Source organism: Pan paniscus, chromosome 21, assembly GCF_029289425.2.
Source record: "Pan paniscus chromosome 21, NHGRI_mPanPan1-v2.0_pri, whole genome shotgun sequence".
Taxonomy (NCBI): Eukaryota; Metazoa; Chordata; class Mammalia; order Primates; family Hominidae; genus Pan; species Pan paniscus.
Window position 1 is genome coordinate 55,649,177 of NC_073270.2, and position 27,752 is coordinate 55,676,928.

The 27,752-nt window shown below is 49.1% G+C and overlaps 1 protein-coding gene and 1 long non-coding RNA gene across 3 annotated transcripts; one reads left to right on the plus strand and one right to left on the minus strand.

Annotated features, from left to right (window-relative positions):
- Positions 1-55: 55 nt before the first annotated feature.
- SPATA2 (spermatogenesis associated 2) lies at positions 56-13,726 on the minus strand. Of its 2 annotated transcripts, none has more exons than XM_003809257.7 (3): positions 11,998-13,726; positions 4,782-5,219; positions 56-3,472 (listed from the first exon to the last, which is right to left on the minus strand). In XM_003809257.7, exons 2-3 carry the CDS (start codon positions 5,115-5,117, stop codon positions 2,246-2,248), a joined length of 1,563 nt encoding a protein of 520 aa, XP_003809305.1. In that variant the 5' UTR covers positions 5,118-5,219; positions 11,998-13,726; the 3' UTR covers positions 56-2,245. The 2 variants fall into 2 exon arrangements, with proteins under 2 accessions (XP_003809305.1, XP_034802792.1); XM_034946901.3 differs by lacking the exon at positions 11,998-13,726 and adding an exon at positions 10,107-11,896.
- Positions 12,163-25,359, plus strand: LOC130541072 (uncharacterized). Its single transcript, XR_008955116.1, has 3 exons — positions 12,163-12,703; positions 17,217-17,428; positions 23,579-25,359. It is a non-coding gene; the product is annotated as an uncharacterized LOC130541072 (long non-coding RNA).
- Positions 25,360-27,752: the final 2,393 nt, after the last annotated feature.

Consider the following 27,752-nt stretch of genomic DNA (forward strand, 5'->3'; position numbering starts at 1 on the left):
CCAAGTAACCAAACTTCAAAGCAGGGCCAGGGGACATAAAACCCCAAACACTTCATTTAACAATGGAAGACACTTTATTATTATTATTTTTAATCATCTCTCAACATTTCAACTCTTGGTAGAAATCAAATGCAAAACATCTGCATTTTTAAATTAGCATGTATTTAACTATCTCAATCACAGCAACCTCATCCAGTAAGATGCACACCTGGGAGCAGGGCTGTAGTATTTCATATTCCAGTCTGTGACCACAGTGCGTCCGTGATGACAGGTACACTGGACTTTCCCTCCTAGGATGTGTTAGTCATTCCTGCTTTTGTCCATAGGGTAAGTTACGTGGCATCACGGTTGGTTAGAAAGAGTTAGTTACTGTAATGCTGGCGCAATCTGGAAATGGAAAACTAGAAAACTAGAGCTCTCAGGAGTGGGCCAGGCATTGCCGATTCTGAAATGTGAAAAGGAAGAACATCAAAGATGAATGCCCTGCTAGGCTGGTCTTAGTAATAAAGTTGGTTGAAATTCAGCTTAATATACACACTGTACATCTACATGTGATCTACCAGATATATATATATATATATATTAAAAAGAGAGCCATAGAAGATTTGGAAAACCTTAAAATCACTCAACTGAGTTGGAAGAACATCAGCAATTTCACAGTGGCCTCAGGATTCAGCCAGACTTAAACTTGCTCAAGAGCTGAATAACTTTCTCCCAGAAAAGCCCACTGCATATAAATCCCTTAACATTGTGTACATCACAAACAGTTATGGCTAAAATATAGTTAGTTCACAAGGAAGCGGCTTTATTTTCAAACTCTTGCCCCACTCCTGCTCTTGTACCCCCACAAGGAAAATCCAGGGGTTGGTAATTCACATGAGAAGCTGAAGGGGCCTTCAGGCTTGGAAGCGCTTAGGCTTAGCTGAGCATCTGAGGAGCCGTCTGTCTGATGGGCACATGCCAACTCCTGCCCACTTTTAGTGCAAAAAGATTGCAAATGTTGCAGATGAGTCCTGGAAACTGGTGAAGAGAAGAGGATTGAGATGGAGGGGCAGTAGGAATCCCAAATGATTTTCCTTCTGAAACGAGACTCAAGAAGTGTGAAGTGCAAGGTTCCTGCTCAGCAAGCTATAGGTCCGACAGGTGAGGTCCCTGAATTGTCACTAGGTTAGCAGTCTGCAGGCACACAGACCTCGACACCCGCGCTCACCCCCTAAGTGCACACTGGAGGTAGGTGTATAGATAGTTACTGCAGGGAAGACAGTGGCTCTCCACCAGCTCAAGAAAAGGAGGCTTCATGTCTGTTCCTCCCTGCCCCAAACTCTCCTCTCCCCTCGGGCCGTAGTGAGTGGAGGATACAACACGAATGGGCGCGAGGCCCTCCCTTGGAAGACTAAAGAACCCAGGGCATTTAATAAATAGCTACATAATTCATTTTTTTAACCACGTTGAAACACACAGCAAGTTGAATATTTATTTAAAAATAAATCTCAAAAGTATCTATTGACAGTACAGTAAGAGGGGCATGTGCAAACAACAGAAAGGGGGAAGTCAGTCCTGCTGTGGGAAGCCCACACATCAGTGTGTTGGAGCAAAGTTCACGAAGGCCATGGGCTGACTGAGCTGTGGTGTACGAAATGACATTCAGCTAATACTGGACTCGGTTCACCTTTGACACCTGGAGAGGTGGGGAAGCCAGGGGGTGGGGAGTCCAGCTGGGGATCCTTGTGTTTAGGAAGGGGGCGGCCAAGGGATGAGCCTTTGGGAGAGGCCCCGTGTGGCAGGAGGGCTCATTTCACAAGCCAACAGGCCTCTAGCTCGCCGCTCCAGGTGGATGTTTGGTGACCTGAAGGGCCCTTCCCAGTCCAAGTTGGCTTTGCAATGGGAGGGGTAGGTGCGGCGAGGGTCCCAGAGACAGAAATCCTCTTTAAAGGAAAAAACAAAACAACAAAACAAAACCAAACCCCAAAAAAAGAACCAACTGAACAGGGAGTGGAGAGATTAGCAAAATGAATCTGAACGGAAGTGCCACCTTCTCCCTTGTCAGACAACAAAGCAGCCATTGGTTGAGACATCTGAGTCGCTAAGTGAACTCCCACGTGGACACAGCCAGCCCACGATCTCTGCCACCTACATGGTCAAGTGCAGGCCTCCGCCTCTGAGATCAATGCGTTAGTACTTCTTCACCGTGAAACCCGAAAGGTCGGTTGATGTAGCCCTTGGAGCTGGAAGGGGCGAGGCCGGTCTATCTGTACACGAGATGGGAGAGCTGGGTGGACTTGTAGTTCAGCTGGTTGTTGGGCATGAACTTGTGCAGCTCACTCTTTTTGTAGCAGGGGTCATAATGGTAAGCGCTGAGGCAGGCGTCACATGAGACTTTTGAACACTGGGTGCAGGTGTTGGTGGCGCCTGGGCGGTTGCAGAAGCCACAGCGGGAAGTGGGCGTGGTGGAGGGCTTGGATTTGGAGTGAAGGTGCGGGAGGCGGTCGAGGCCCTGAGTCTGGCCTGGGTACTTCTCCCGCAGAGATGCCCCATGGGCCAGGCTGTCATGAGTGGAGGCCTTGCTGGGGAAGGCGCTGGGCTTGGAAGCTGGAGGACAGGTGAGCAGGCTGTCACAGCGCTGGCAGAGGGAGGAGCTGCAGGACAGCCCGCAGCTTTGGCACTTGGAGAGGGCGGACTCTTTGGCAGGGGGCGAGCGCTTGTGGTAGAGGGAGTGGGCATCGTTTCTGAGCAGCCACACATCCGGCCGCAGAGCATCCTGCCGACGGTAGGTGGCCCTGGGTTCAGAGTCTGTGTACAGATCCACGTCATCCTGAGTGGAGAAGTAGGTACCGCGCAGCAGGGCCGGGCCGTTGCTGGGGGAGGCGGGTGGAAGCACATCCGGGCTGCCGTGGGGGGAGCTGGCCATGGTCAGCAGCGAAGGGGATGGGCGGATGATCTCATCCTTGAGGTCGTCCCCCACATCCGTTGCCACAGGCTCCTTCCGAAGACTCAATGAGGCCTTCAGGGGTGGCTTCCGGCTCTCCCAGTAGCTGTCATAGGCATCCACTGACCTCGAGGGCTTGGTCACGCGGGGCTTGTAGTAGTCCTTGGCCGCCCGCTCGCTGGCCGACTTCTGGAGTGCCACTCGTGACATGGAGGCCGTCAGGTGCTCCCGGCCCTCCGCCCGCCGCCGCAGGGCGTCCGAGCAGCCGCGCACATCCTCTGCACTGCTCTTGCGCTCGCTCACAATGTCCAGCTCGGAGTAGCCCTTGTCCTTCACTTGTGAGTGGATTTCTAGCATCTGCTCACACTCGACTTTGGCCAGAAAGAGCTCAAAGGAGACCATCTTCACCTGGAGGGTCTCCACGAGCTCTCTGAGCTTGTATGCAGTGCCCAGCTCAGGTGTGTAGCCCATGCAGCTCAGGATGGCTCGGATGTCCTCTTCCAGTAATGTCGACTTGACATAATAAACAAAAGGGCCCGTGTAGGTCTAGAAGGGAGGGAGTAGAAAAGAAAGGTGGGGTTTTCTGTCAGAGACACAAGACAGAGACTATGTCAAAGCAAAGGATGTCCAGCTCTGAAGTGGGGCGGCGGGGAGAGGGCAGGGCAGGGAAGGATCTCGACAGCCTCACCCTGCGGGAGGCAGAAGATGCAGGGGCTGGGGCTTGCTAAGCACTCAGGAATTGTGCAAGGAAATGACCCAGCAGCTCCTTTTTTTTTTTTGAGATGGAGTCTCGCTCTGTCACCCAGGCTGGAGTGCAGTGTCGGGATCTTGGCTCACTGCAACCTCCGCCTCCTGGGTTCAAGCGATTCTCCTGCCTCAGCCTCCTGAGTAGCTGGGATTACAGGCGCCCGCCAACACGCCCAGCTAATTTTTCTGTTTTTAGTAGAGGCAGGGTTTCACCGTGCTGGTCAAGCTGGTCTCAAACTCCTGACCTCGTGATCCGCCCGCCTCGGCCTCCCAGTGTGCTGGGATTACAGGTGTGAGCCACCGCGCCTGGCAGCAGCTACTTTCTTAAACACAGGAAGCAAAACCTCTCGCTTCCTAGTGGGGCATGAAGACTCTACTCCATATGAAGAGGGAGCCTGGGCAAACATGGCTGAATAAAGGGGCCAGATTACAGGCAGAACGCGATGACAATCAGAACATTCCTCTCTGGTATTTCCATGAGGGGCTGAGTAACACGGCAGACTGAAGGGCCTGGCTAGGTGACAGCTCTCCTGTGCCATCCCCTCTCTTGATTACCACTCCTCCCATGGCAGAATGAAGAAGCCTGGCTAGGTGACAGCTCTCCTGTGCCATCCCCCGCGTGGTCTGATTCAGGATCCCTCTCTCAATTCCCCCTCCTCCTCTACTGTTCCCACTTAGTACAGAACACCCCTCAGCTTGCTGGGACCGCTGAGAAGCTTCCTAACTGCTCTCCCCATCCCTCCCACCTCCCCCCACCCCTCTACAGCCTACTTCCCATACCACAGCCAGAATGACCCTCTTCAGATGCAAGCCAGATCCCACACTGCCTCCTTCCCCGCCTACTCAGAACAAATCCAAGCCTTGCCCTGGGCCACAAGACCCTGCATAACCTGGCTGCCCCTGCCTTCCCAGCTTCTCTGCTTAAGGTGTGGCAGCCAGGCCAGAAACGGTTCAGAGGTGATGCTGGAGAGACGGGGAAGGTTCGGAGCCCGGAAGGATCTGAGAGCAGAGGATGGACGGGATCAGACTGGCATAGCCTCTCAGGAGGGACTGCCAGGGGCAGGAAGAGAGAAGGAGGGCCTGTATGGAGGCTGCTCCAGGACCTCACCTTGATGCTTCTGAATTCCTTCTTCCACGGGTAGAGGAAGAGGTTGATGCCCACCGTCTCCAGCATGCTGAAGGCGCCGTGCAGAGCCCGCAGGCTGGAGGAGCTGAGCGAGCGCAAGGAGCTCTCCACCACCTCGTAGAACTGGATCAGCCGGAATCGATAAAAGGGATCCACCTTGTGCAGGCTGAGCAGGGTCGAGGCTGCCACCCGCAGGCACTCATCGCTGCCAGGCCGCTGCCTGCTGGTGGTGGCATCCACTTTGCTCTCATGGAACTGCACGTACTTCCGAAATAAGTCATCCTTGAATTTAGTATCCATTGAACTGGGCTTCCCCATCCGATCGAGGGGGGCTACCTTATCTCCTCCATGGCTTCTGGATTAGAGGCAGGGACATCACTAAAAGCATGGACATGTTGCTGCCTGGACCAGCGGAGTGCTCTGGAAGGAGGGGAACAAGAAGCATGTCATTCCTCGATACGGTCGCGCTTCGGCTTCAGGTCGCTGAGGCAAAATGAACAGCAGAACTGGCCTGGGCTACACTGGACCCCAGCAGCACACTACAGAGCATGTACTACAAGCAGGGTTACAACAGAGGCCAGAGAGAGATGGACCTTGACTTTGTTGTGCTCACAAATGAAAAATACGATTAATATTCCTGAAAGAGAAATTCGGGTGAGTACAGCAGGGGCTCCTGTCCTGGTTTCGTTGGGGAAGGGCGAGTTTAGGAAAGCCCTCTTGAGACAGCAACAGACCTGAAGGATGAGGAGTTTGCCAGGCCAAGAGGCCGGGGAAGGAGTCGCAGTAGAGGAAGGCCCTGAGCTAATAGTACCAGAGGCTCCAGACATGTGACGAGCTTCACACACACTAACTCGCTTACTTTTTTTTTGAGACGGATCCTTGCTCTGTAGCCCAGGCTGGAGTGCAGTGGCGTGATCTCAGCTCACTGCAACCTCCGCCTCCCAGGTTCAAGCGATTCTCCTGCCTCAGCCTCCCAAGTAGCTGGGATTACAGGCACCTGCCACCACGCCTGGTTAATTTTTGTATTTTTAGTCAAGATGGGGTTTCACCATGTTGGCCAGGCTGGTCTCAAACTCCTGACCTCAAGTGATCCACCAGCCTCGGCCTCCCAAAGTGCCAGGATTACAGGTGTGAGCCCCCATACCCAGCCTCACTTTTTCTTCTTAAACAATCCTAGGAGAGAGACGCTACAGGCAGCCCCAGTGGACCATGTGCAAACTGAGACACAGACATTAGAAACTGCTCAAGGTAGGCCAGGCACAGTGGCTCACACCTGTAATTCCTGAACTTTGGGAGGCTGACGGGGGAGGATGGCTTGAGTCCAGGACCTCGAGACCAGCCTGGGAAACACGGTGAAACCACGTCTCTACAAAAATACAAAAAAATTTTTAAGAAAAAGAAACTGTCCAAGGTTATAGAACTCTCAGGAGGCAGAGAAGCTGAGCTCAGAACCCAGGCAATCTGGCTCCAAAGTCCATGCCCTTACCCACCACACCCTGCTTTCCTGAGGCAGGAAGCCTGGAACAGTAACAGAACTGCAGCCAGTGAGGCCGAGGCCACGAGGGCAGGGGCATGAGGAGAGGCAGATGCCAGCATCAGCGGGACCCTCAGCCCCAAGGCCGCAAGAGCACGTTCAGAATTCGATATTTTATACAAAGAGCCACGTGAAGCCACTGAAGAGTTTACAGCGAGGGGAGAGAGATACGGTCTTATTTACAATTTTCAAAAGAGGCCACCGTGGCTACCGGCCCCTGGAGTGCTGTTACCGGCCTTTGACAACCTGCGGCCCCTTTATCACCAGAGCGCTTGACAGCCCCCTGTTGGGAGAGGATAGAATGTTCTGAGCTGGGACACAGGCTTTATACAATCTTGTCATCTGCTTAGCCACTTGTTAGTAGAACAGGCACAGATCCAGCAATATTCTTGTCACCACAATGCTGGGAGCGAATCCGGATTAATGGAGGGACACTGCCAGGGCCAGGGGAGACAACAAGCGCAGGGTCACGGACACGGGGTCCAAGGCCAGGCACCTGCAAGCAAGGCCAGGGCTGCTTCTCCAGGTTACTTGGGCAAATTGCTCCACCTCCCTGGGTGTCGGTTTTCTCCTATAAAACGGGGTTAATAATAGCGCCTCTGTCCAGAGCTGGCGAGAGGATTATGCAGGATGGAATATGAAGCTGCTCAGAGAGCCGGCTCGGGGAAGTCCTTGATGGCCATTGCTGTTGTCTGAAGTTGCTGTACCCCTAAGTGGACAGGCCTTCTCTGAGTGGGGCAAATACCTCTGACTGGGTGGTAGATGTGCATTTTCACATGCTCTGGTCCTGCTGCTCCTGCCCAGAAGCTCCGTGGGTGCAGGCCTGTGACCATCTTGCTCAGTAAGGTGACCTGTGTGCTTCATGTCTGCTGAGTGTGGGAGACAGCAAGGGGCTGAGAGAAGCTGCAGCAGGACTGGGCCTGGCATGTGGGGGACTCCTTTAGCAGACCTGTGTTCAGCTAGGAAGGTCCTACGAGCCCAGCAACTATCAGGAGGTCAACAAAATCATCCTCATCTCAAAGAGCCAGTAGTCTGGCTCCTCCACGGATTTTGTCCCCAGGAGGAGACTCCTGGGAGTACTAATGGTGCGGTGAGAGGTGGGATGTGTAGCAAAACTAGGGACACAGAGAGGCCACTGTCTCCAACACACTGCACTGCTGAGGGAGCCCAGTGCTACAGCGACAAATAAGGCTGAGGAGTACAGGAGGCAAACACATCCACTTAGGGGCCAGGTGCGGGGGCTCACGCCTGTAATCCCTGAACTTTGGAAGGCCAAGGCAGGAGGATTGCTCAAGGCCAGGAGTTCGAGACCAGCCTGGGCAACATAGCAATACCCTGTCTTTACAAAAGAAAACAAAATCCACTTGGGATAAAATTCTGCCTCATGAAGATTCTCATCATTCAGGCCTCAGCTCAAACATCAGCCTCTAGAGGTACCACCCTATCTCACCTTCCCAGTTCCACATTGTCACATTCTCCTACGATAACCACAATCTGAAACTATCAACTTCATTCATTTATTAGCTTCCTCTCTTTGTCCACCCCTCACCCTCCCTGGTAAGCTGGTAAGCTCGTGGTAAGCTCCATAAAGGCAAGGACCATGTCTGTGTTGTTCACCACGATGCCTAACACAGAGCCTGCCTGTGCTTGATAAAGTAGGTGAAATGGATGCTGCAGCCAGGCACGGTGGCTCACGCCTGTAATCTTAGCACTTTGGGAGGCCGAGGCAGGTGGATTGCCTGAGCTCAGGAGTTCGAGACCAGCCTGGGCAACACAGTGAAACCCCGTCTCTACCAAAATTAAAAAAAAAAATTAGACGGGTGTGGCAGCATGCACCTGTAATCACAGCTACTCGGGAGGCTGAGGCAGGAGAATTGCTAGAACCCAGGAGGCGGAGGCTGCAGTGAGCCGAGATCGCCCCATTGCACTCCAGCCTGGTCAACAGAGCGAGACTCCGTCTCTAAAAAAAAAAAGAAAAAGAAAAAGAAAAGAAAAAAAGAGAAATGGATGCTGCAAAGGATGTCTGCATTCACGATGCCATCACTTTAGTTTCTCATTGGTACCTCCCAAGAATCCTGGGAGATCAGCTGGAGAGCAAAGAAACGGGCTCAGAAAGATGGCATGAGGTACGACAAGTAGCTCAAGGTTAGCAGATGATGGACCTGATAATCCAAGCCTGGCCTTCTGACTTGGAACCTGTATTCCTCTCACCACCCCACGATTCCCAGGTCCAGCAAGCATTTCTGCAGCCCCCACCCTCTGCCTGAGCTGGACCCAGTCGGGGAATGGGGATGGGTGGGACAGGTAGAGGACAGCAATAAAGGAGACACATCCTGCCTGCAGCTCTAGCTGGAAGAGCATACCACCTAGTATCAAAGTAGGTATGTGCTCTAACTTCATACTGTTCTGTCCATAAAAAAATAAACAATTTAAAATGTATATTCTCTTAAAAAATAAAAATATAGGCCAGGCGCGGTGGCTCATGCCTGTAATCCTACAACTCTGGGAGGCCAAGGTGGGTGGATCGCCTGAGATTGGGAGTTTGAGACTAGACTGGCCAACATAGCGAAACCCCGCCTCTACTAAAAATACAAAAATTAGCTGGGCGAACACCTGTAATCCCAGCTACTCAGGAGGCTGAGGCAGGAGAATGGCGTGAACCCAGGAGGGAGAGGTTGCAGTGAGCTGAGATCGTGCCATTGCACTCCAGCCTGGGCAACAGAGCAAAAACTCCATCTCTACATAAATAAATGTATTGCACCACTGGAGAGGATAGTCACACATGCATTTACCATTCTTGACTTATCTAAGAGAAGCTGCCATCACGCCTCTGGCCCCAGGGTCTGTTTTTTGGTAGTCTGAGAACCATTCAAACACAGAGACATTAAGCTTCCGAATACTGCTGTAATTTTTCTCCAAGGAAGTCAGCCTTGAACTCAAAGAGACTGATTTTTTACAAAGTCAGCCAGTCTCAAGCTCGGCTCAGCGTCTGCTGCTCTATAATCGCACCACAGTCCACACCCTTGTTTGTTGCTGAAAAACAATAAATAAAGGAAAGGGATCCAAACAGCCCAGCTGATGTTCAAAATACTCACAATAAGGACAGGAAGCCTATCTAAAACAAATCTCAAACCAACCTGGGTAGGTGAGGGAAAAGGCGGAAGAAAGTAAAAGCTAAAAGATAATTAAGGGCAAGACAAGCCTGGACAACATAGTTAGACTCCGTCTCTACAAAAAAAAAATTAGGTGGGTGTGGTGACACGCACCTGTAGTCTTAGCTACTTGGGAGTCTGAGGTGGGGGGATCCACTGAGCCCAGGAGTTTGAGGCTGCAGTGAGCTATGATGGCACCACTGCACTCCGGCCTGGGTGACAGAGCAAGACCTTGTCTCAATCAGTCAATAAGGAAAGGAAAGAAAGAGACTAACAATTACTGAGGTTCTACTATGTGCTAAGCATTGGGCTTCCCACTTTACCTACATCATCCCATTTAATCCTCACAACTCTATAAGGAAAACAGGCTCTCCCATTAAAACAACCTGCCCAACAGAGTTTGAAAGGGTCAGAGCTGGAATCTGAACTCTTGTTGGGAGGCCCTTGATGCCTGGGCTTTCTCCAATTTACCTCACTCATTTATTGTTACATCAGTACCATTTACCAAGGGATTACTGTGTGGCATCCCTCTGCTAACTGCTCTGTGAAAACCAACGAAATCCACAGGATAGATCCAAGGTTAAAGAGGAAACTGAGGCTCGGAGAGGCCAACTCACTTACCGTAAGTCGTAAGGCTAGGAAGAAGTGGATCTGAGCTCTGAACCTAGGTCTAACGCCAAAACTCCGACTCTTGCAAAGCCATCCTGCTGCATCTGCTGGACAGCTCTACTCGAAAGTGTCTGGCTAAGTTAGAATGCCTTATGGCGGCGCAAGCAGAGTTGAGTTACAAAAATTCCTGTAGTAGCAAAATTCCCATCTTCCCACACCGAATGGGGCTAGGAGAGCTAATCTCTATATGATGTAAGCTCAAGGGCCAAGGAAAGAGGCTGGTCAGAGACATCGGCCAGTGATGAAGCAGCTGACATCATCCCTGCCGAAAACATTTTCTGAGAATACAAGATGCCTTGTAGCTGGTCATAGCTGGTGTTTTTTCTGAGCACAGAGCCAGCAATTCATTCCCAGCACTCTGCAAGAACAACAAAATACGCTCTCTGCAAAAACATCGTGGTTACAGGAGACCGAGACAGCCCAGCGACAGAAGCTGTTAATTTCTCCAAGCAACCCAAGGATTGGAACGCCAAGCCGTGCCAGTCTCGTGGAAAAAAAAAAAACAAAAAAAACCCCAAAAAACAAAAAAACAGCACTGTGAATATCCTGAACACAGAGACAGGCAGGTGCCCAGAGTCAACGGCTCCAGTCAGCACCTCCTGCACCCAAAATCTAGGTACCTTCTTGAAAAGCAAGTCAATGGAAAAAGAGATACTGCACAGTCAGGGAGGCAGTGGCTTCTTTAGTTATTTTTTGAACATCTAAGAGGAAAGCTGTATCTGTTTAGAGTCCCACTGCATGGAAGTGAAGTGATTCCGAGTAGCTAAGCATTAGCTTGGCTTTACCTCAGCTGGCCCATTCAAGCAGAAATGTTCCCCAAGCAGCATTTGAAGGCGCCCCCTCTCTGCACAGGCAGAGCTATTTTGGTCTGTGCACTGCCCCTGTCCACAGGTTTACACATCCCTGGTCTAGCTCCATCAGCCTCCAAACAGGAGACGGGGAAGTCAGTTCAACCCCCTCCACCTCCCCACCCACACCAATGCACTCGTTCCAAGCAAGAGGCTCCGAGAAACATCCAAGGCACCTTCCACTGGCTGTGAAACACCAGAAGGTCCCCACACTCCTACTAGATTCCAAAGAAATTCACACAGAGTCCTTCCAAACCTCTGAAAATAACCTCAGCGGTGCTGAAAGAAGCTTCCCTAGTGGCAGCTGCCTCTCTCGGAGAAGCTCTGAAGGAAGCTGTTTCCCTCCCTGCAGGGGACAGAAGCTGGCGGCTGCTAAGTCCCAGCTCGGTCATTCCTACAGCCTCGGGGGGCCACGTCAGTTGTGAAAAACAGCCCCGTCTCAAATTCTGGCCCCCCCTACGGGTTCGTGAATTGAATGAACTAACAGGAACTATCACTTATTGGACGCCTGCTGTATGCCAGAGGCCCTGCATGATCTCATTCCATCTCCACTCCAGCCCTAGCAACCAGGTTCAATCACTTAAATAGGCAACTGAGGCTCTTAAGATGAAGTGACTTATCCAAGGTCACACAGTGAGTATAAACCCAGGTGTGCCGCCAGAGCCTGAACTGGGAACCCCTGCGCGGTAACTGCCTCGTGGCGAAATTGGGGTGTCCTCCTGTTTGGCCAGTCGCCGAAGAGGGGTGTTCCTCTTGAGCGGCCCTGAGCCACCCTCGGCGGGTCCCAGGAGCCTGCGAGGCAGCTCCCGGGAGAATGGGGATCCTGAGGATAGGCTGGGGGTCCCGGGAGCGCCGAAACAGCGGGCCCACCTGTAGTCCTGCCTGCCGTGAGGGTACCCCGCTCCCGGGCCAGCCGAGCCCTGCCGCTGTCTGGCGCCCCCTCCGCCTGGGGAAGCCCCGAAGGCAGTTTCCGCCCGCGGCCGCCCGTCACTCACCCTGACACTGCCGCCGAGGACGGCCCGGCCGAGGGAAGCAAGCGAGAGGCGCGGCTGCCGCCGGAGCCGGGCCCCGTCGGGCTCTAGCCTCTCCGGCCGGCTGCAGGGGTACTGAGACCAGTACCCGGGGGCCAGCAGCGACCCGGAAACACTCGGCCCGGAAATGATGTCACCAGGAGGCGGGCCCGAAGAGAGGGTGGACCACGGCTGCGCGCTGGCTCCGGGAAGCGGTCGATGCCCGCGGCCGACGGAGACTACAACCCAGAGGCGGAGGACAAAGCGGAAGGCCGAAGAGCGAGGACGAAACCGGCGGAACCGCACTTTGGAGCCTAACGAGCCATCGCTGCGTCTGAGACTGGGACCCGGAAGTAAACAGGCCGGACGTGACGCAAGCCGCTCGGCCTAGGGATGGTGGCTGGCCGGGTTGTCATGGAAACCGCTCCGGAGCCGGGAGCTGGGAGCTATGAGTGCTGACTGCGTGAACTCGGCCTCCACTTCCCGGACCTGCCACTTATCATGATCCACGAGCTGTACTCATGACTCCGCACAAGCAAGCAGGGGCTGACGGTCGGATCCCTCGCCCCCATTTTACGGACAGAAGTACCGAGGCTCAAAGAGAGCCAGTGAGATGCTGAAATCACGCGTGATTGGAATCCAGCCTTGCTAGGGCTGCGGGTGTTACGGGCCGTGGGCGGCGGTTAAGAGCGTGGGTTCTATTTTTAGTTTTGCCACTTACTAGCTGTGTGACCTTGGACAAGTTACCTAACCTCTCTGAGCCTCAGCTTTCTAACCTGTAATATTAAATAATAAAGCCAGGCGTGGTGGCACGCGACTGTAGTCCCAGCTAGTCGGGAGGCTGAGGCGAGAGGATGGCTTGCTCCCAGGTGTTCGAGACCAACCTGGGCAACATAACGAGGCCACGTCTCTTAAAAAAAAAAAAAAAAAAAAAGCCGGGCACGGCGGCTCACGCCTGTAATCCCAGCACTTTCGGATAAACTATATATATATATAATCTGACATCCCCACCAGACCCTGAGCTTCTTATTCATCTATTTCCCCCCGAGCTCTGCACATGTCTGATAAGGAGGCACACAACAGATGTTCATTGATTGTAGGATTCTCACTCTGAGTCTTGGTGACCCCAGCTAAAACCGGTGGGGCTTGTGTGATGAGTCAGTGACACAATACTGGGAAACGTTTGGAGAACCAGCAATCTGCTGTCCAAACAGTAGCATTACTGTGTTTACCTGTCGTTGCCTGAGCACCGCTCAAGGTCCCTGTGTTCTTTATCAGCTCATGTTTAAGCTCCTCTCTTAATTATCTGCAATGTGATGATGTTCACAGGAATTCCATCTGAGACAAACTGTCCCACCTTAAGTCTGCCTCTTACAGCAACTCAGCACTCTGGTTTGGTAGCTCTTACAATATTGCATTTTCACGTGGGGCTGCTTAAAAAAGTCCCCTCCAGCTCTGTGGGTCTGTGACAGGCAAAAGAGAAACAAAGATTTTGAAGAAGGGCTTTACCAGTAGGAAACCCTGGTCATCGAAACTTGGTGGTATCTACTATCAGAAAAGACCCAAAGTCTCCAAAGACAGTCACATTTCTCAGTTTTTTTTGTTGTTGTTTTTTTGAGACGGAGTCTCGCTCTGTCACCCAGGCTGGAGTGCAGTGGCACGATCTCAGATCACTGCAAGCTCCGCCTCCTGGGTTCACGCCATTCTCCTGCCTCAGCCTCCGGAGTAGCTGGGACTACCGGCACGCGCCACCACGCCTGGCTAATTTTTTGTATTTTTAGTAGAGACGGGGTTTCACCAAGGTGGTCAGGATGGTCTCCATCTCTTGACCTCGTGATCCGCCCACCTCGGCCTCCCAAAGTGCTGGGATTACAGGCGTGAGCCACTGTGTCCGGCCATGTTTCTCATCTTTTAAACACAGTTGAAGGCTTGTGATTTCTCTACTTGGTGATGTAGAAATGACAGGAGCGTCCTTTCCCGACTTTATTATATAATGATTAGCAGATTATGTAAGGGTCACGTGACAATGATTAGGCACTTCTACTTCCGAAGAGCCAACAACACGAACAATCTACCTACCTCTTTCTATTTTTTAGTTTTTTTTTCCATCACCAAAGTAATACATGATTCCAACAATACAGAGGAGTATAGAACAAAAAGCAAAACAGAAAAGCTACCCCATGACCCAGCAATTGGATTTCTCAAAATCTGCTAGAGAAACATACACTGTGCCCAAAGAGACCTGTTGCATCATTGTTTCTAATGCAAAAGCAGTAATAGGAAATATTTAAATCTCCATCACTGGGGTAATGGTATATCCATACTAACAAATACTGTGGATCACTTAAAAAGGGTGATGCATGGCCGGGCGCGGTGGCTTAAGCCTGTAATCCCAGCACTTTGGGAGGCCGAGGTGGGCAAATCACGAGGTCAAGAGGTCGAGACCATCCTGGCTAACACGGTGAAACCCTGTCTCTACTAAAAATACAAAAATTAGCCGGGTGTGGTAGCGGGCGCGGTAGCGGGCGCCTGTAGTCCCAGCTACTCGGGAGGCTGAGGCAGGAGAATGGCATGAACCTGGGAGGCAGAGGTTGCAGTGAACCGAGATGGCACCGCTGCACTCCAGCCTGGGCTACAGAGTGAGACTCTGTCTCAAAAAAACAAAACAAAAAAAGTCAACTGGGGACAGGAACACAGATACAGATATCTGTCTTTCATTCCACAAACACACATTTATGTGATCTGTATTAATATCTTTCTCCCCCAGAAGTCAGTGAACTCCATGAGGACAAAACTATGTCTGTTTTGTTCACAATTATATTACTACTACCTGACATATATGCACTACCTAGCATGCAATAGGTTGTTCAACATAATTTGTTTCTGACCAGAATTTTCACTGAATACCTACCATGTGCCAAGTTTGATGTCAGATTTTTTTTTTTTTAATTGAGACAGGGTCTCTCACTCTGTCACCCTGTCTGGAGTGTAGTGGCATGATCATAGCTCACTGCAGCCTCAACCTCCTAGGCTCAAGCGATCCTCCCACCTTAGCCTCCTGAGTGGCGGGGACCACAGTTGCACACCACCACATCTGGCTAATTTTGTTAACTGTTTTGTAGAGGGAGGGTCTCGCAATTTTGCCAAGGCTGCTCTCAAACTCCTGGGCTCAAGTGATCCTCCCACCTTGGCTTCCCAAGGTGCTGGGATTACAGGCATGAGTCACCATGCCCAGCCTGATGTTAGGTTTAAAGGGCATAACTGTGAGTGAGACAGACACAGTTCCTGCCCTCACAGAGCATCCAGCCTCCTTAACAGAAAGAGAATATTCATAACATAGGAGTAGGATTAATAAAACCCTAGAATTCAGGATAGAAGATGGTAAATGATATGAGAGGGGTATAGAGCTTAGAGCATGGAGAAGTGACCTCTGACAGGGTAAATGAAGGATAGCCTCCAGGAGGAAGTAGCATTTGAGCTGGGCTTTGAGTGACCTGGACCTGTGAGGCTGTCCAGCTTTCCTTCCAGCTGGAGTAAAGGGAGCAATCAAAGGCAAGGACCTGAGATCAAAAACTCGGCTACCTGTGGCTGGGCTCAGTGGCACAAGCCTGTAATCCCAGCAATTTGGGAGGCCGAGGCAGGCGGATCTCCTGAGGCCCAGAGTTTGAGACCAGCCTGACCAATACAGTGAAACCCCATCTGTACTAAAACCACAAAAATTAGCCAGCCTGTAGTAGTGCCCACCTGTGGTCCCAGCTACTCAGGAGGCTGAGGCTGGAGAATCGCTTAAATCTGGGAGGCGGAGGTGGCAGTGAGCCAAGATCACGCTACTGCACTCTAGCCTGGGACACAGAGGGAGACCCTGTCTCAAAAAAGCAAAAACAAAAACAAAAAACAAAAACACAAACTCAGCTACCTGCAAGCACATAATGTGGGCAAATACGAGGTACTAGAGTACTATAGCCTCACACTGCGTAGGACCAGAAATGAGTAACGTAATCCAACATGGTACCTGGCTCACAGTAGGCATCCAATAAGTACTTCAGTGAGAAAACAAATATTGTTGAATTCCTTCCATGCTTCAGCGACTTGTGGCCAAGATCCCCGCTCACCAGGCATGACCAGATACTCTGATTTTTGGAGAGGAGTTAGAGATCCAGATTGTTTGTTTATTTATTTATTTAAAGATAAGGTCTTGATCTGTCATCCAGACTGGAGTACAGTGGCATGATCATGGCTCACTGCAACCTCAAACTTCTGGACTCAAGGGATCCTCCCACCCCAGCCTCCCACACAGCTGGGACTACAGGCTCATGCCATCATGCCCAGTTAATTATTTTCTGAAGACATGGGATCTTGCTGTGTTGCCCAGGGTGGTCTCAAACTCCTAGCCTCAGGTGATCCTCCCACTTCGACCCACCAAAGTGCTGGGATTACAGGCACCAGCCACTGCGTCCAGCCTGGAATCCAGATTTTTAAATAAAATTTCTTAATTATAAACAATATTTGTAAATATACCTCCTGTTTCTACCTGTTGAGAGGGCCTAGAAGAAATGGCACACCTGTAGCAACAAGCACGTAGACTAAGACTAACCAGATCTTAGTCCATGGAACCAGGGCTTCCTGGAGAAATGGCTGATTCCCAGGGGTAGGTCAGGGAAATTACAACATGAGGTTGGAACATGTTATTGAGCCAGAAAGTAGGAAGTGCCCAAAGAATGATGGGACGTGTTGAAAGCACACAAAAGCCAGGATGGAGGGTCCCTATTGGCCAGATATGGGGCAATGTGAGTATCAAAATAAATAATAATAACAGATTATAATAACTTAATTGTGAGGAGAGAAGTTATGAGCCCATACTAATGCTAAACATAAAATATCATGCTTCAGCCAGGCATGGTGGCTCATGCCTGTAATCCCAGCACTTTGGGAGGCCGAGGCAGGTAGATCATCTGAGGTCAGGAGCCTGGTCAACATGGTGAAACCCCATCTCTAGAAAAATACAAAACAAAATTAGCTGGGCATGATGGTGGGTGCTTGTAATCCCAGCTACTTGGGAGGCTGAGGCAGGAGAATTACTTGAACCCAGAAGGTGGAGGTTGCAGGGAGCTGAGATTGTACCATTGCACTCCAGCCTGGGTGACAGAGCGAGACTCTGTCTCAAAAACAACAACAACAACCATGTTTTATTTTTTATTTTTTAGGCTAGTCAAGTGAAGCAATGGGAATGGAGAAGAAACAAATCTATAACTGGTTGTGATGAATTAGTTGTAAGCAACACTGCAATTGGACCAGTCAATACCATGGTTATCACAGGAGCGTGGCTGAGGCTGTGTTTGGCCCTGGGTGCCAGGTCTGCACCCTGCACTAAGGATGGGTGAGGAACGACAGGCAGTCGAGCTGGTTGGTGCTACAGGTAACGATAGTACCTACCAAAATACAGGTTAAATGAGATAGTCCTTGTGACATGATAACATGTTAATTACTCAATTAGCATTAGCTATCATTAATCAATCTTTTTATATGTTTTAAAGCCTAGAGAAGCACTTTATCCACAGTGGCTGCTTATTACATTTATTACATTTCTCTTGATTGAATGAAATGATACAGTTTTGCTAACTACTAGCTCTTACTTCCCATACTGTTTTCTTTTCAGGATCCTCACTCTGATCTAAGAGCATAATTTAATTGTGTTGTCAGACAGCTTATCTTCAGGGTTATGACATGGAGTCAGACTGCCTGAGACATCATATTTATTTATTTATTTATTTATTTATTTATTTATTTATTGAGACAGGGTCTCTCTCTGTCGCCCAGGCTAGAGTGCAGTGGTGCCATCTTGGCTCACTGCAACCTCCACCTCCCAGGCTTAAGCGATCCTCCTACCTCAGCCTCCCAAGTAACTGGGACTACAGGCGTGCGCCACCATGCCCTTGTATTTTTTGTAGAGACAGGATTTATTCATGTTGCCCAGGCTGGTCTCAAACTCCTGAGTTCAAGCAATCCACCCGCCTTGGCCTCCCAAAGTGCTGGGATTACAGGCGTGAGCCACTGTGCCCAGCCTCATCATCTTTCTAAGCCTCAGTTTCCCCACCTGTAAAATGGAACTGATCATAGTATCTTCTTCATAAGGTTATTTTGCATATTGAATGGGATAACATGTGCAAAGAAGTTCCCCCAGTGCCTGGAAGGCAGTGATCCTGCAGCAAATGTTATCCACGATTAGGATTCTTGTTGTCCCACATGAATTTGCTGGGTGCTACAGATTCTGTCTGGCTCCCAAAGCTCAGAATTCATCCTGGCCTCCCACGGGTGGAGGCAGGGTTTGGGGGAGGTTTGTAACTCTAAAGATGGCACGTCTTGAACTGAAAGCTGGCGCTGTCAAGCTTCTTCACAATCAGTAAGAACGGCTTTCTTCCCCCTTTTCCCTAAATATAAACCCAACTGCCAATCGCTTTAAAGTCTTCATGTCTGCAGCAGGAGCAACCCACGAGTCCAAAGGTGAGGCAGCTGGCAGAGGGCTGTTGTTAGTGGGATCCACCCAGCCCAGCCCAGCTCCAAGGAGACACACTTCATGGGACTGGATGTGGGCAACTCAGCATTTCTTCCTTATGATTCTTAATTGCTCCTGAAAACAGTAACCCCAAAGTTACGAGCCCCAGTGTGTACTATAACAGTCTCTTAAAGTACTGGGTTTCAGGGCTGGGCACAGTGGCTCACTTGTGTAATCCCAGCACTTTGGGAGGCCAAGGCAGGCGGATCACTTGAGGTCAGGAGTTCCAGACCAGCCTGGCCAACATAGTGAAACACCATCTCTAGTAAAAATACTAAAATTAGCCGGGCATGGTGGCGCATGCCTGTAATCTCAGCTACTTGGGAGGCTGAGGCAGGAGAATTGCTTGAACCAGGAGGCGGAGGTTGTAGTGAGCCGAGATTGCACCACTGCACTCCAGCCTGGGCAACAGAGCGAGACTCCATCGCAAAAAAAAAAAAAAAAAGTATTGGGTCTTAGAAGACGGCTTGCTGGAAGCAAACATCTTTGTCCTTCCCTCTCCCTTGAAGCAAGCAAAGGAAAGCCACACACAGGTTGTCCTTATTACATAGCAACATTATCCCTAGACCAGAAGTCGAAGTAGGCTCTGGAGCCGAAAGGCTTAAGTTCAGATCCTAGCCCTGCCGCTTTCCATCTGTGTGACCTTGGACAAGCTAACTAACCTCTCTGGGACTGCCTCTATTTCCTTATCAGTAAAATGGGATTAATAGTACCCCTGAGGATTATTGAGAGATTAAATGAGCTAATAATATACAATGCCAAGTGCAGAGTGAGCATTCAACACAAGCTAGATATGACTGACTCAGTCACAGGGCTTGCCAGGCTGGGGTGTAGAGTCAGCCTCAGACCAATGGGGAACATAATGGGACTTATGCCATTATGGTCAGGCCTTGACACCTTGCATTTATGCTGCTCAAAAGAGTAGGATTTTGACTAGGGGCCATGGCTCACGCATGTAATCCCAATGCTTTGAGAGGGTGAAACTGGAGGATTGCTTGAGGCCAGAAGTTGGAGACCAGTCTAGGCTACATAGTAAAGCCCCATCTCTCCAAAAAATTTTAAAAATTAGGTAGACACGTAGCATGAGCCCATAGTCCTAGCTACTGGGGAGGCTGAGGTGGGAGAATCTCTTGAGCCCAAGAGTTTGAGGTTACAGTGAACTGTGATGGCACCACTGCACTCCAGCCTCAGCAACAGAGTGAGACCCTGTCTCTAAAAAAAAAAATAAGTTAAAAAAAGTGTAGAATTGTATAATATCCAGAATATATGAAGAATTTCTATAACTCAACAACAAATAGACAACCCAATTTAAAAATGGGCAAAGGTGGCTGGGCATGGTGGCTCACACCTGTAATCCCAGCACTTTCGGAAGCCAAGGGGGGTAGATCATTTGAGCTCAAGAGTTCAAGACCAGCCTGGCCATCATGGCAAAATCCCATCTCTACTAAAAATACAAAAGTTGGCCGGGCACAGTGGCTCACACCTGTAATCCCAGCACTTTGGGAGGCCGAGGCAGGAGGATCACCTGAGGTCGGGAGTTCAAGACCAGCCTGGCCAACATGGTGAAACTCCATCTCTACTAAAAATACACCAGGAGCAGTGGATCATGCCTGTAATCCCAGCACTTTGGGAAGCCAAGGTGTGTGGATCACCTGAGTTTGGGAGTTCGAGACCAGTCTGGCCAACATAGTGAAACCCCGTCTCTACTAAAAATACAAAAATTAGCCAGGCATGGTGGCATGTGCCTGTAATCCCAGTTACTTGGGAGGCTGAGGCAGGAGAATCGCTTGAACCCAGGAGGCGGAGGCTGCAGTGAGTCGAGATTTCGCCATTGCACTCCAGCCTGGGTGACAACAGTGAAACTCTGTCTGAAAAAAAATAATAATTTTTTTTTTTTAAATACAAAAATTAGCTGGGTGTAGTGGCAGGCCCCTGTAATCCCAGCTACTTGGGAGGCTGAGGTGAGAGAATCATGTGAACCTAGGAGGTGGAGGTTGCAGTGAGCCAAGATCTCACCATTGCACTCCAGTCTGGGCAACAGAGTGAGATTCTATCTCAAAATAAATAAATAAATAAAATTAAAAATGGGCAAAGGACTTGAATAGACATTTCTCCAAAGAAGATACACAGATGGCCAATAAGCATGTGAAAAGATGTGTGTCATCACTAATCTTTAGGGAAATGTAAATCAAAACCACAGTGAGATTCCACTTCAAACCCTCTAGGGTGGCTATAATAAAATGTTTTTGAAAAGGAAAATAACAAATGTTGGCAATGATGTAAAGAATGGAATACTCGTACTTGCTGGTGGGAATGTAAAATGGTGCAGCCACTGTATAGAACAGTCTGGCAGTTCCTCAAAAAGTTAAATACAGAATGACCATATGACTCAGCAATTCTGCTCCTAGGCATATGCCTGAAAGAATTGAAAATAAGGACTCAAAACAGACACTTGTACATCAATGTTCATTGCAGTATTATTCACATTAGCCAAAAGCTAGAAACGACCCAAGTGTTTGCTGACAGATGAATGAATAAACAAAATGTGGTACATCCATGCAATGGAATATTATTCAGCCTTAAAAAGTGAGGAAATTCCAATGCTACATCATGGATAAACCTTAAAAATATTATGTTAAGTGAAAGAAGCCAGTCACAAAAGGACAAATATTGTGTGATTCCACTTAGATGAGATGTCTGTAATAGGCAAATTCATAGAGACAGAAAAAGGATTAGAGGTTACCAGTGGCTGGAGAGGGAGGAATGGGGAGCTATTTCTTATAGATGGAGTTTCTGTTTAGGTTGCTGAAAAAATTTTGGAAACAGAGGCGATGTTTGCACAACATTGTGAATGTAATTACTGCCACTAAAGTATATGCTTTATGGTGGTTAAAATGGCAATTTTTATGTTATGTATGTTATCACAATAAAAAAATTTTGGGGGGGCCAGGCCAGTGGCTCACACCTGTAATCCCAGCACTTTGGGAGGCTGAGGTGGGTGGATCACTTGAGGTCAGGAGTTCAAGACCAGCCTGGCCAACATGGTGAAACCCTGTCTCTACTAAAAATACAAAAAAAAAAAAAATAGCTGGATCTCATGACACGCACCTGAAATCTCAGGTACTCGGGAGGCTGAGGCAGGAGAATTGCTTGAACCCAGGAGGTGGAGGTTGCAGTGAGCCACGATCACACCATTGGAATCCGTGCACTCCAGACTGGGCAACAGAGCAAGACCCTGTCTCAAAAAAAAAAAATGGTGTGGCTGGGCACAGTGGCTCATGCCTGTAATTCCAGCACTTTGGGAAGCCAATCTGGGTGGATCATTTGATGTAAGGAGTTCGAGACCAGCCTGGCCAACATGGTGAAACCCTGTCTCTACTAAAAATACAAAAAAATTAGCTGGACGTGGTGGCACACACCTGAAATCCCAGCTACTAGGGAGGCTGAGGGAGAAGAATTACTTGAACCGGGAGGCAAAGGTTGCAGTGAGCCGAGATGGTACCACTGCACTCCAGCCTGGGAACAAAGTGAGACTCCATCTCAAAATAAATAAATAAATAAATAAATAAATAAATAACAGAAGATCTGGACAGACACTTCACAGAGGTAAAACATACAAAATGGCCAATAAACAAATGAAAAGGTACTCAACGTCATTAATCATTATGAAATCTAAAATTGCACAGTACCACTACACACTCACTAGAATGGCTAAAAGTGTCTGACAACCAAATGTTGGTGAGGACGTGAAGCAACTCATACCTTGTTAGTGGTCATGGGAAATAGTTGGAAAATGGCTTGGTTTGGCAGTTTCTAATAAAATTAAACACACATTGGCCGGGCACGGTGGCTCATGCCTGTAATCCCAGCACTTTGAAAGGCCAAGGCGGGCAGATCACCTGAGATCAGGAGTTCAAGACCAGCCTGGCCAACATGGTGAAACCCCATCTCTACAAAAATACGAAAATTAGCCGGGCATGATGGCAGGTGTTTGTAATCCCAGCTACTCAGGAGGCTGGGGCGGAAGAATTGCTTGAACCCAGGAGGCGGAAGTTGCAGTGAGCCGAGATCGTGCCATTGCATTCCAGCCTGGGCAACAGCAAGACTCCATCTCAAAAACAAACAAACAAAACAAAACAAACAAACAAACAAACAAAACAAAAAAAATTAAACACACATTTACGAAATGACCCGGAAATTCTACTTCTATGTGAATGCTTAGTTTTGAAATGTCTTGTTAATTGTGATGACTTTCTTCTATCCTTAGCCAATGTCTCAAGTCACAATATACACATGAGGTGCAGTTTATTGTAGATGAAGGTGGATTCAAATCCCCTATTTCAATGTCTTCTTGTTAGTATTCATTATTTGGTTGTAGTTCTTGTCAGATATTATGAGATCGTTATGTTTTTACCTCATTATGTGGCTGACCCTTGATATAATAGAAACTGTAAAATGCTATGAGCTGGTGGGATAACTGATGAAATGCAATTTTCTGGAGGCAGTTTTTTTTTAATTTTTTTTTTTTGAGACAGGCTCTCACTCTGTCGCCCAGGCTGGAGTGCAGTGGCGCAGTCTTGGCTCACTGCAACCTCTGCCTCCTGGGTTCAAGCGATTCTCCTGCCTTAGCCTCCTTAGTAGCTGGGATTAACAGGCATGCGCCACCACACCCGGCTAATTTTTGTATTTTTTTGGTAGAGACCGGGGTTTCACCATGTTGGCCAGGCTGGTCTCAAACTCCTGACCTCAAGTGATACACCGGCCTCTGCCTCCCAAAGTGTTGGGATTACAGGCTTGAGCCGCTGCACCCTGCCAGGGGCCGCATTTTTATGTGATCATCCCCGCGTGGCTTTCCTGTTTGAGACTGAATAATTCACTGTTACATTTCCAACACTTACCAGGATACTTAGCACATAGGGTTATTGGTTGAATGAATATTTACATGCCAGTGTCTCCTCTGTTAAGACTCCTTTTAGGCTGAGACTCTTTTTTTTTTTTAATTTTTGTTTTCAGGCAATGTACAGTAAGCCATGATGGGCAGAGGCAGGAAATACTTAGAGAACTGGAAAGAATAAAGGAGCCGGTGTTCTCTTCGCAGGGCCAGGTGAGTCTGTGAGATGCTCACACGCCCCCTGGTGGTGTCAGTAGGAATTCTTCCTGGCGCTCAGCAATTTGGCAATCTTGAAGAACCGGCTGAAATCAAGATGAAATTATCTGCCCACAGGTTTAAAAATGTAGCAATACATGATGGGGTAAATTATGCCTAACTTAGACAAGTATAGCGATAAATTTTACATGTGGACTGAGGCTGATAGAACTGTGACGCCTGAGAGTTACAGGATTTGAGGGCTGGAGTTACTTCCGATTCATCTTAACTGTTCCTAATGCATCATTGTTTATTTTTTCTTTTTTTAAGAGAAAAAAAAGTCACCCAGGCTGGAGTGCAATAGCACGATCATGGCTCATTGCAGCCTCAACGTCCTGGGGTCAAGCAGTCCTCCTCAGCCTCCCCAAGTGCTGAGCCCACATGTGCATGCCCCTATGCCCAGATATTTTTTGTATTTTTTGTAGGGATGGGATCTCGCTATGTTGCCCAGGGTGGTCTTGAACTCCTGGGCTCCAGGCAATTGCCTTAGCCTCTCAAAGTGCTGGGATTACAGATGTGAGCCACCTCACCTGGTCCCGAATTTTTAATTAAAAAGTGGTGCATGAACTTGATATAAATATTTAGACAACACAAGAGGAAACAGAAGGAGAAGTCTTTCTCCAGGCCCAGAACCTAAGACCCAGTCCCTTAGCTCCCCTTTTGTTTTTTGGTTGTTTGTTTGTTTCTTTTCATATAAAATAGAGACAGGGTCTTGCCATGTTTCCCAGGCTGGTCTCAAACCGCCAGGTTCAAGTGATCCACCTGCCTTAGCCTCCCAAAGTGCTGGGATTACAGGCGTGACCCACCACACCCGGGCCATTTTCCCTTTCTAATAGGAACCATTGGTACCAGATTCTCAGAAATCTTCCCAGGAGGCCGGGCGCGGTGGCTCACGCCTGTAATCCCAGAACTTTGGGAGGCCGAGGCGGGTGGATCACCTGAGGTCAGGAGTTCGAGACCAGCCTGGCCAACATGGTGAAATCCCGTCTCTACTAAAAATATAAAAAAATTAGCCGGGCGTGGTAGTGGGCGCCTGTAATCCCAGCTACTCGGGAAGCTGAGGCAGGAGAATTGCTTGAACCCAGGAGATGGAGGTTGCAGTGAGCCAACATGGTCCCACTGCACTCCAGCCTGGGTGAGAGTGAGACTCCGTCTCAGAAAAAAAAAAAAAAATCTTTCCAGTAGGGCAATTGACTCATCCTGTTTTGCCCGGGACTTTCCCAGTTTTGGCACTGAAAGTCTCACATCCTGGGAAACCCCTCACTCCCAGGCAAACCTGGACACTTGGTCACCCTACTTTCCAAAGGCATCTATTTATCATATACAAACATATACATATATTAGTTGCATTACTTGGCATCTTGATGTTGTTTTAATTAAAAATATTTTTTGGGCCAGTTGCAGTGGCTCACACCTGTAATCCCAGCACTTTGGGAGGCCAAGGTGGGCAGATCACTTGAGGTCAGGAGTTCAAGACCAGCCTGGCCAACATGGTGAAACCCCGTCTCTACTAAAAATACAAAAGTTAGCCAGGTGCAGTGGCGCGTGCCTGTAATTCCAGCTACTCGAGAGGCTGAGGTAGGAGAATCTCTTGAACCCAGGAGGCAGAGGTTGCAGCGAGCTGAGATCGTGCCACTGCACTCCAGTCTGGGTGACAGAGTGAGACTCCATTTTAAAAAAAAGTTATATATATATATGTGAAATGATTCAATATCAGCTTCATATTTATTTAACAAATATTTATGTAATTACCTAGCATGCACCAGGCATTATTTTGGAAGCTGAAGATACAGCAGTAAACAAAATTGACAAAACCTCCTGACCTCATGGAATTGATATACTAGTAATTATATCTATTGCATTTATTTAATCACCCCCCAATCATCATTTTGGTTGCTTCCAGTATCTTCCTAGTGTGACAACGCTGTCCTGGATATCCGTGTGCATGTAGCTGTCTCACATGCATGAGGGTATCTATAGCAGCGCTGTCCAATAGATCTTCCTGCAACGATGGAAATGTTCTGTGTCTGATCTTTTCAATATGTAGCCACGAGTCACTTGTGGCTATTGAGCACTAGACATATGGCTAGTAAGACTGGGGAATAGAATTTTATATTTTATTTAGTTGTTTTGTTTTGTTTTGTTTTGAGACAAAGTCTTGCTCTGTCGTGCAGGCTGGAGTGCAGTGGCGCAGTCTCAGCTCACTGCAAGCTCCGCCTCCCGGCTTCACGCCATTCTCCTCCCTCAGCCTCCCGAGTAGCTGGGACTACAGGCGCCCGCCACCACGCCCGGCTAATTTTTTTTGTATTTTTTAGTAGAGACGGGGTTTCACTGTGTTAGCCAGGATGGTCTCGATCTCCTGCCCTCATGATCCATCCACCTCGGCCTTCCAAAGTGCTGGGGTTACAGGTGTGAGCCACTGCGCCTGGCCTTTTTTTTTTTTTTTTTGAGAAAGGGTCTCTGTCAGTCAGGCTGGAATGCAGTGGCACAATCATGTTTCACTGCAGCCTCGATCTCTAGAGCTTAAGCAATCCTCCCACTTCAGCCTCCTGAGTAGCTGGGACCACAAGTGTGCACCACCACACGTAGCTACTTTTTTTTATGTAGAGATGGCGGGGTCTTGCTATGTTGATTAAGCTGGTTTCAAACTCCTGGCCTCAAGCGATCCTCCCATGTTGACCTCCCAAAGTGCTGGGATTACAGGTGGGAGCCACTGCACCTGGCATTAATTTAATTTTATTTTTTTTGAGACAGGGTCTTGCTCTTGCCCAGACTGGAGTGCAGTGGCAAGATTACAGCTCAATGATGCTTTGAACTCCTGGGCTCAAGCAACCCTCCTCTGAGTAGCTAAGACTACAGGCACATGCCACTGCACTCAGCTAATTTTATGTTTGTTTGTTTGTAGACAGCAGGGTCTTGGTACGTTGCCCAGGTTGATCTTGAACTCCTGGCCTCAAGTGACCCTCCCACTTATTTTTGTATTTTTTGTAGAGATGGGGGAGGGAGTTGGGGGTGGTGGGGTGTCTCACTGTGTTACCCAGGATGGTCTTAAACCCCTGGACAAAAGTGATCCACCCCCCTCAGCAACCCAAAGTGCTGGGATTACAGGCGTGAGCCACCATGCCCAGCCCTTTCTTAAATTTAAGCAAACAAATTTTAATAATGATGGCTGACTCCTGTAATCCCAGCACTTTGGGAGACCAAGACAGGAGGACCATTTGAGCTCAAGAGTTCGAGACCAGCCTGGGCAACATGGTGAAACCCTGTCTCTACAAAAAATTTAAAAATTAGCTGGGTGTGGTGTGCACGCCTATAGTCCCAGCTACTTGGGAGGCTGGGGTGGGAGGACGGCTTGCGCCCATGAGGTGGAGGTTGCAGTGAGCCAAGATTTTGCCATTGTCCTCCAGCTTGGGCAACAGAGCCAGACCCTGTCTCAAAAAAGAAAAAAAAAGCCTAGGCAACATAGTGAGACCCCATCACTACAAAAAATAGAAAAAATAGCTAGGTGTGATGGCACATGCCTGTAGTCTCAGCTACTCAGGAGGCTGAGGCAGGAGGATCACTTGAGCCTGGGAAGTCAAGGCTGCAGTGAGCTGTGATCACACCACTGCACTCCATCCTGGGTGACAGAGTGAGACTCTGTCTCAAAAAAAAAAAAAAAAAAGGAAAGAAAGAAAGGGAGGGAAGGAGGGAAGGAAGGAAGGAACGAAGGAAGGAAGGGAAGGAGGGAGGGAGGGAGGAAGGAAGGAAGGAAGGAAAAAAGGAAGGAAAAATTTAGGCTGGGCGCAATGGCTCACGCCTGTAATCCCAGCACTTTGGGAGGCCGAGGTGGGCCGATCATGAGGTCAGGAGATCGAGACCATCCTGGCTAACATGGTGAAACCCCGTCTCTACTAAAAATACAAAAAAAATTAGCCGGGCGTGGTGGTGGGCGCCTGTAGTCCCAGCTACTCAGGAGGTTGAGGCAGGAGAATGGCGTGAACCCAGGAAGCGGAGCTTGCAGTGAGCCGAGATTGTGCTACTGCACTCCAGCCTGGGCAA

Bases quoted from the DNA above. Each gene is read 5' to 3' on its own strand.
- SPATA2 (XM_003809257.7), bottom strand. From the start codon at position 5,117: ATGGGGAAGCCCAGTTCAATGGATACTAAATTCAAGGATGACTTATTT. The intron at 3,473-4,781 runs GTGAGGTCCTGG...CCTCCCTTCTAG, and splicing joins AGGAATTCAGAAGCATCAAG to ACCTACACGGGCCCTTTTGT.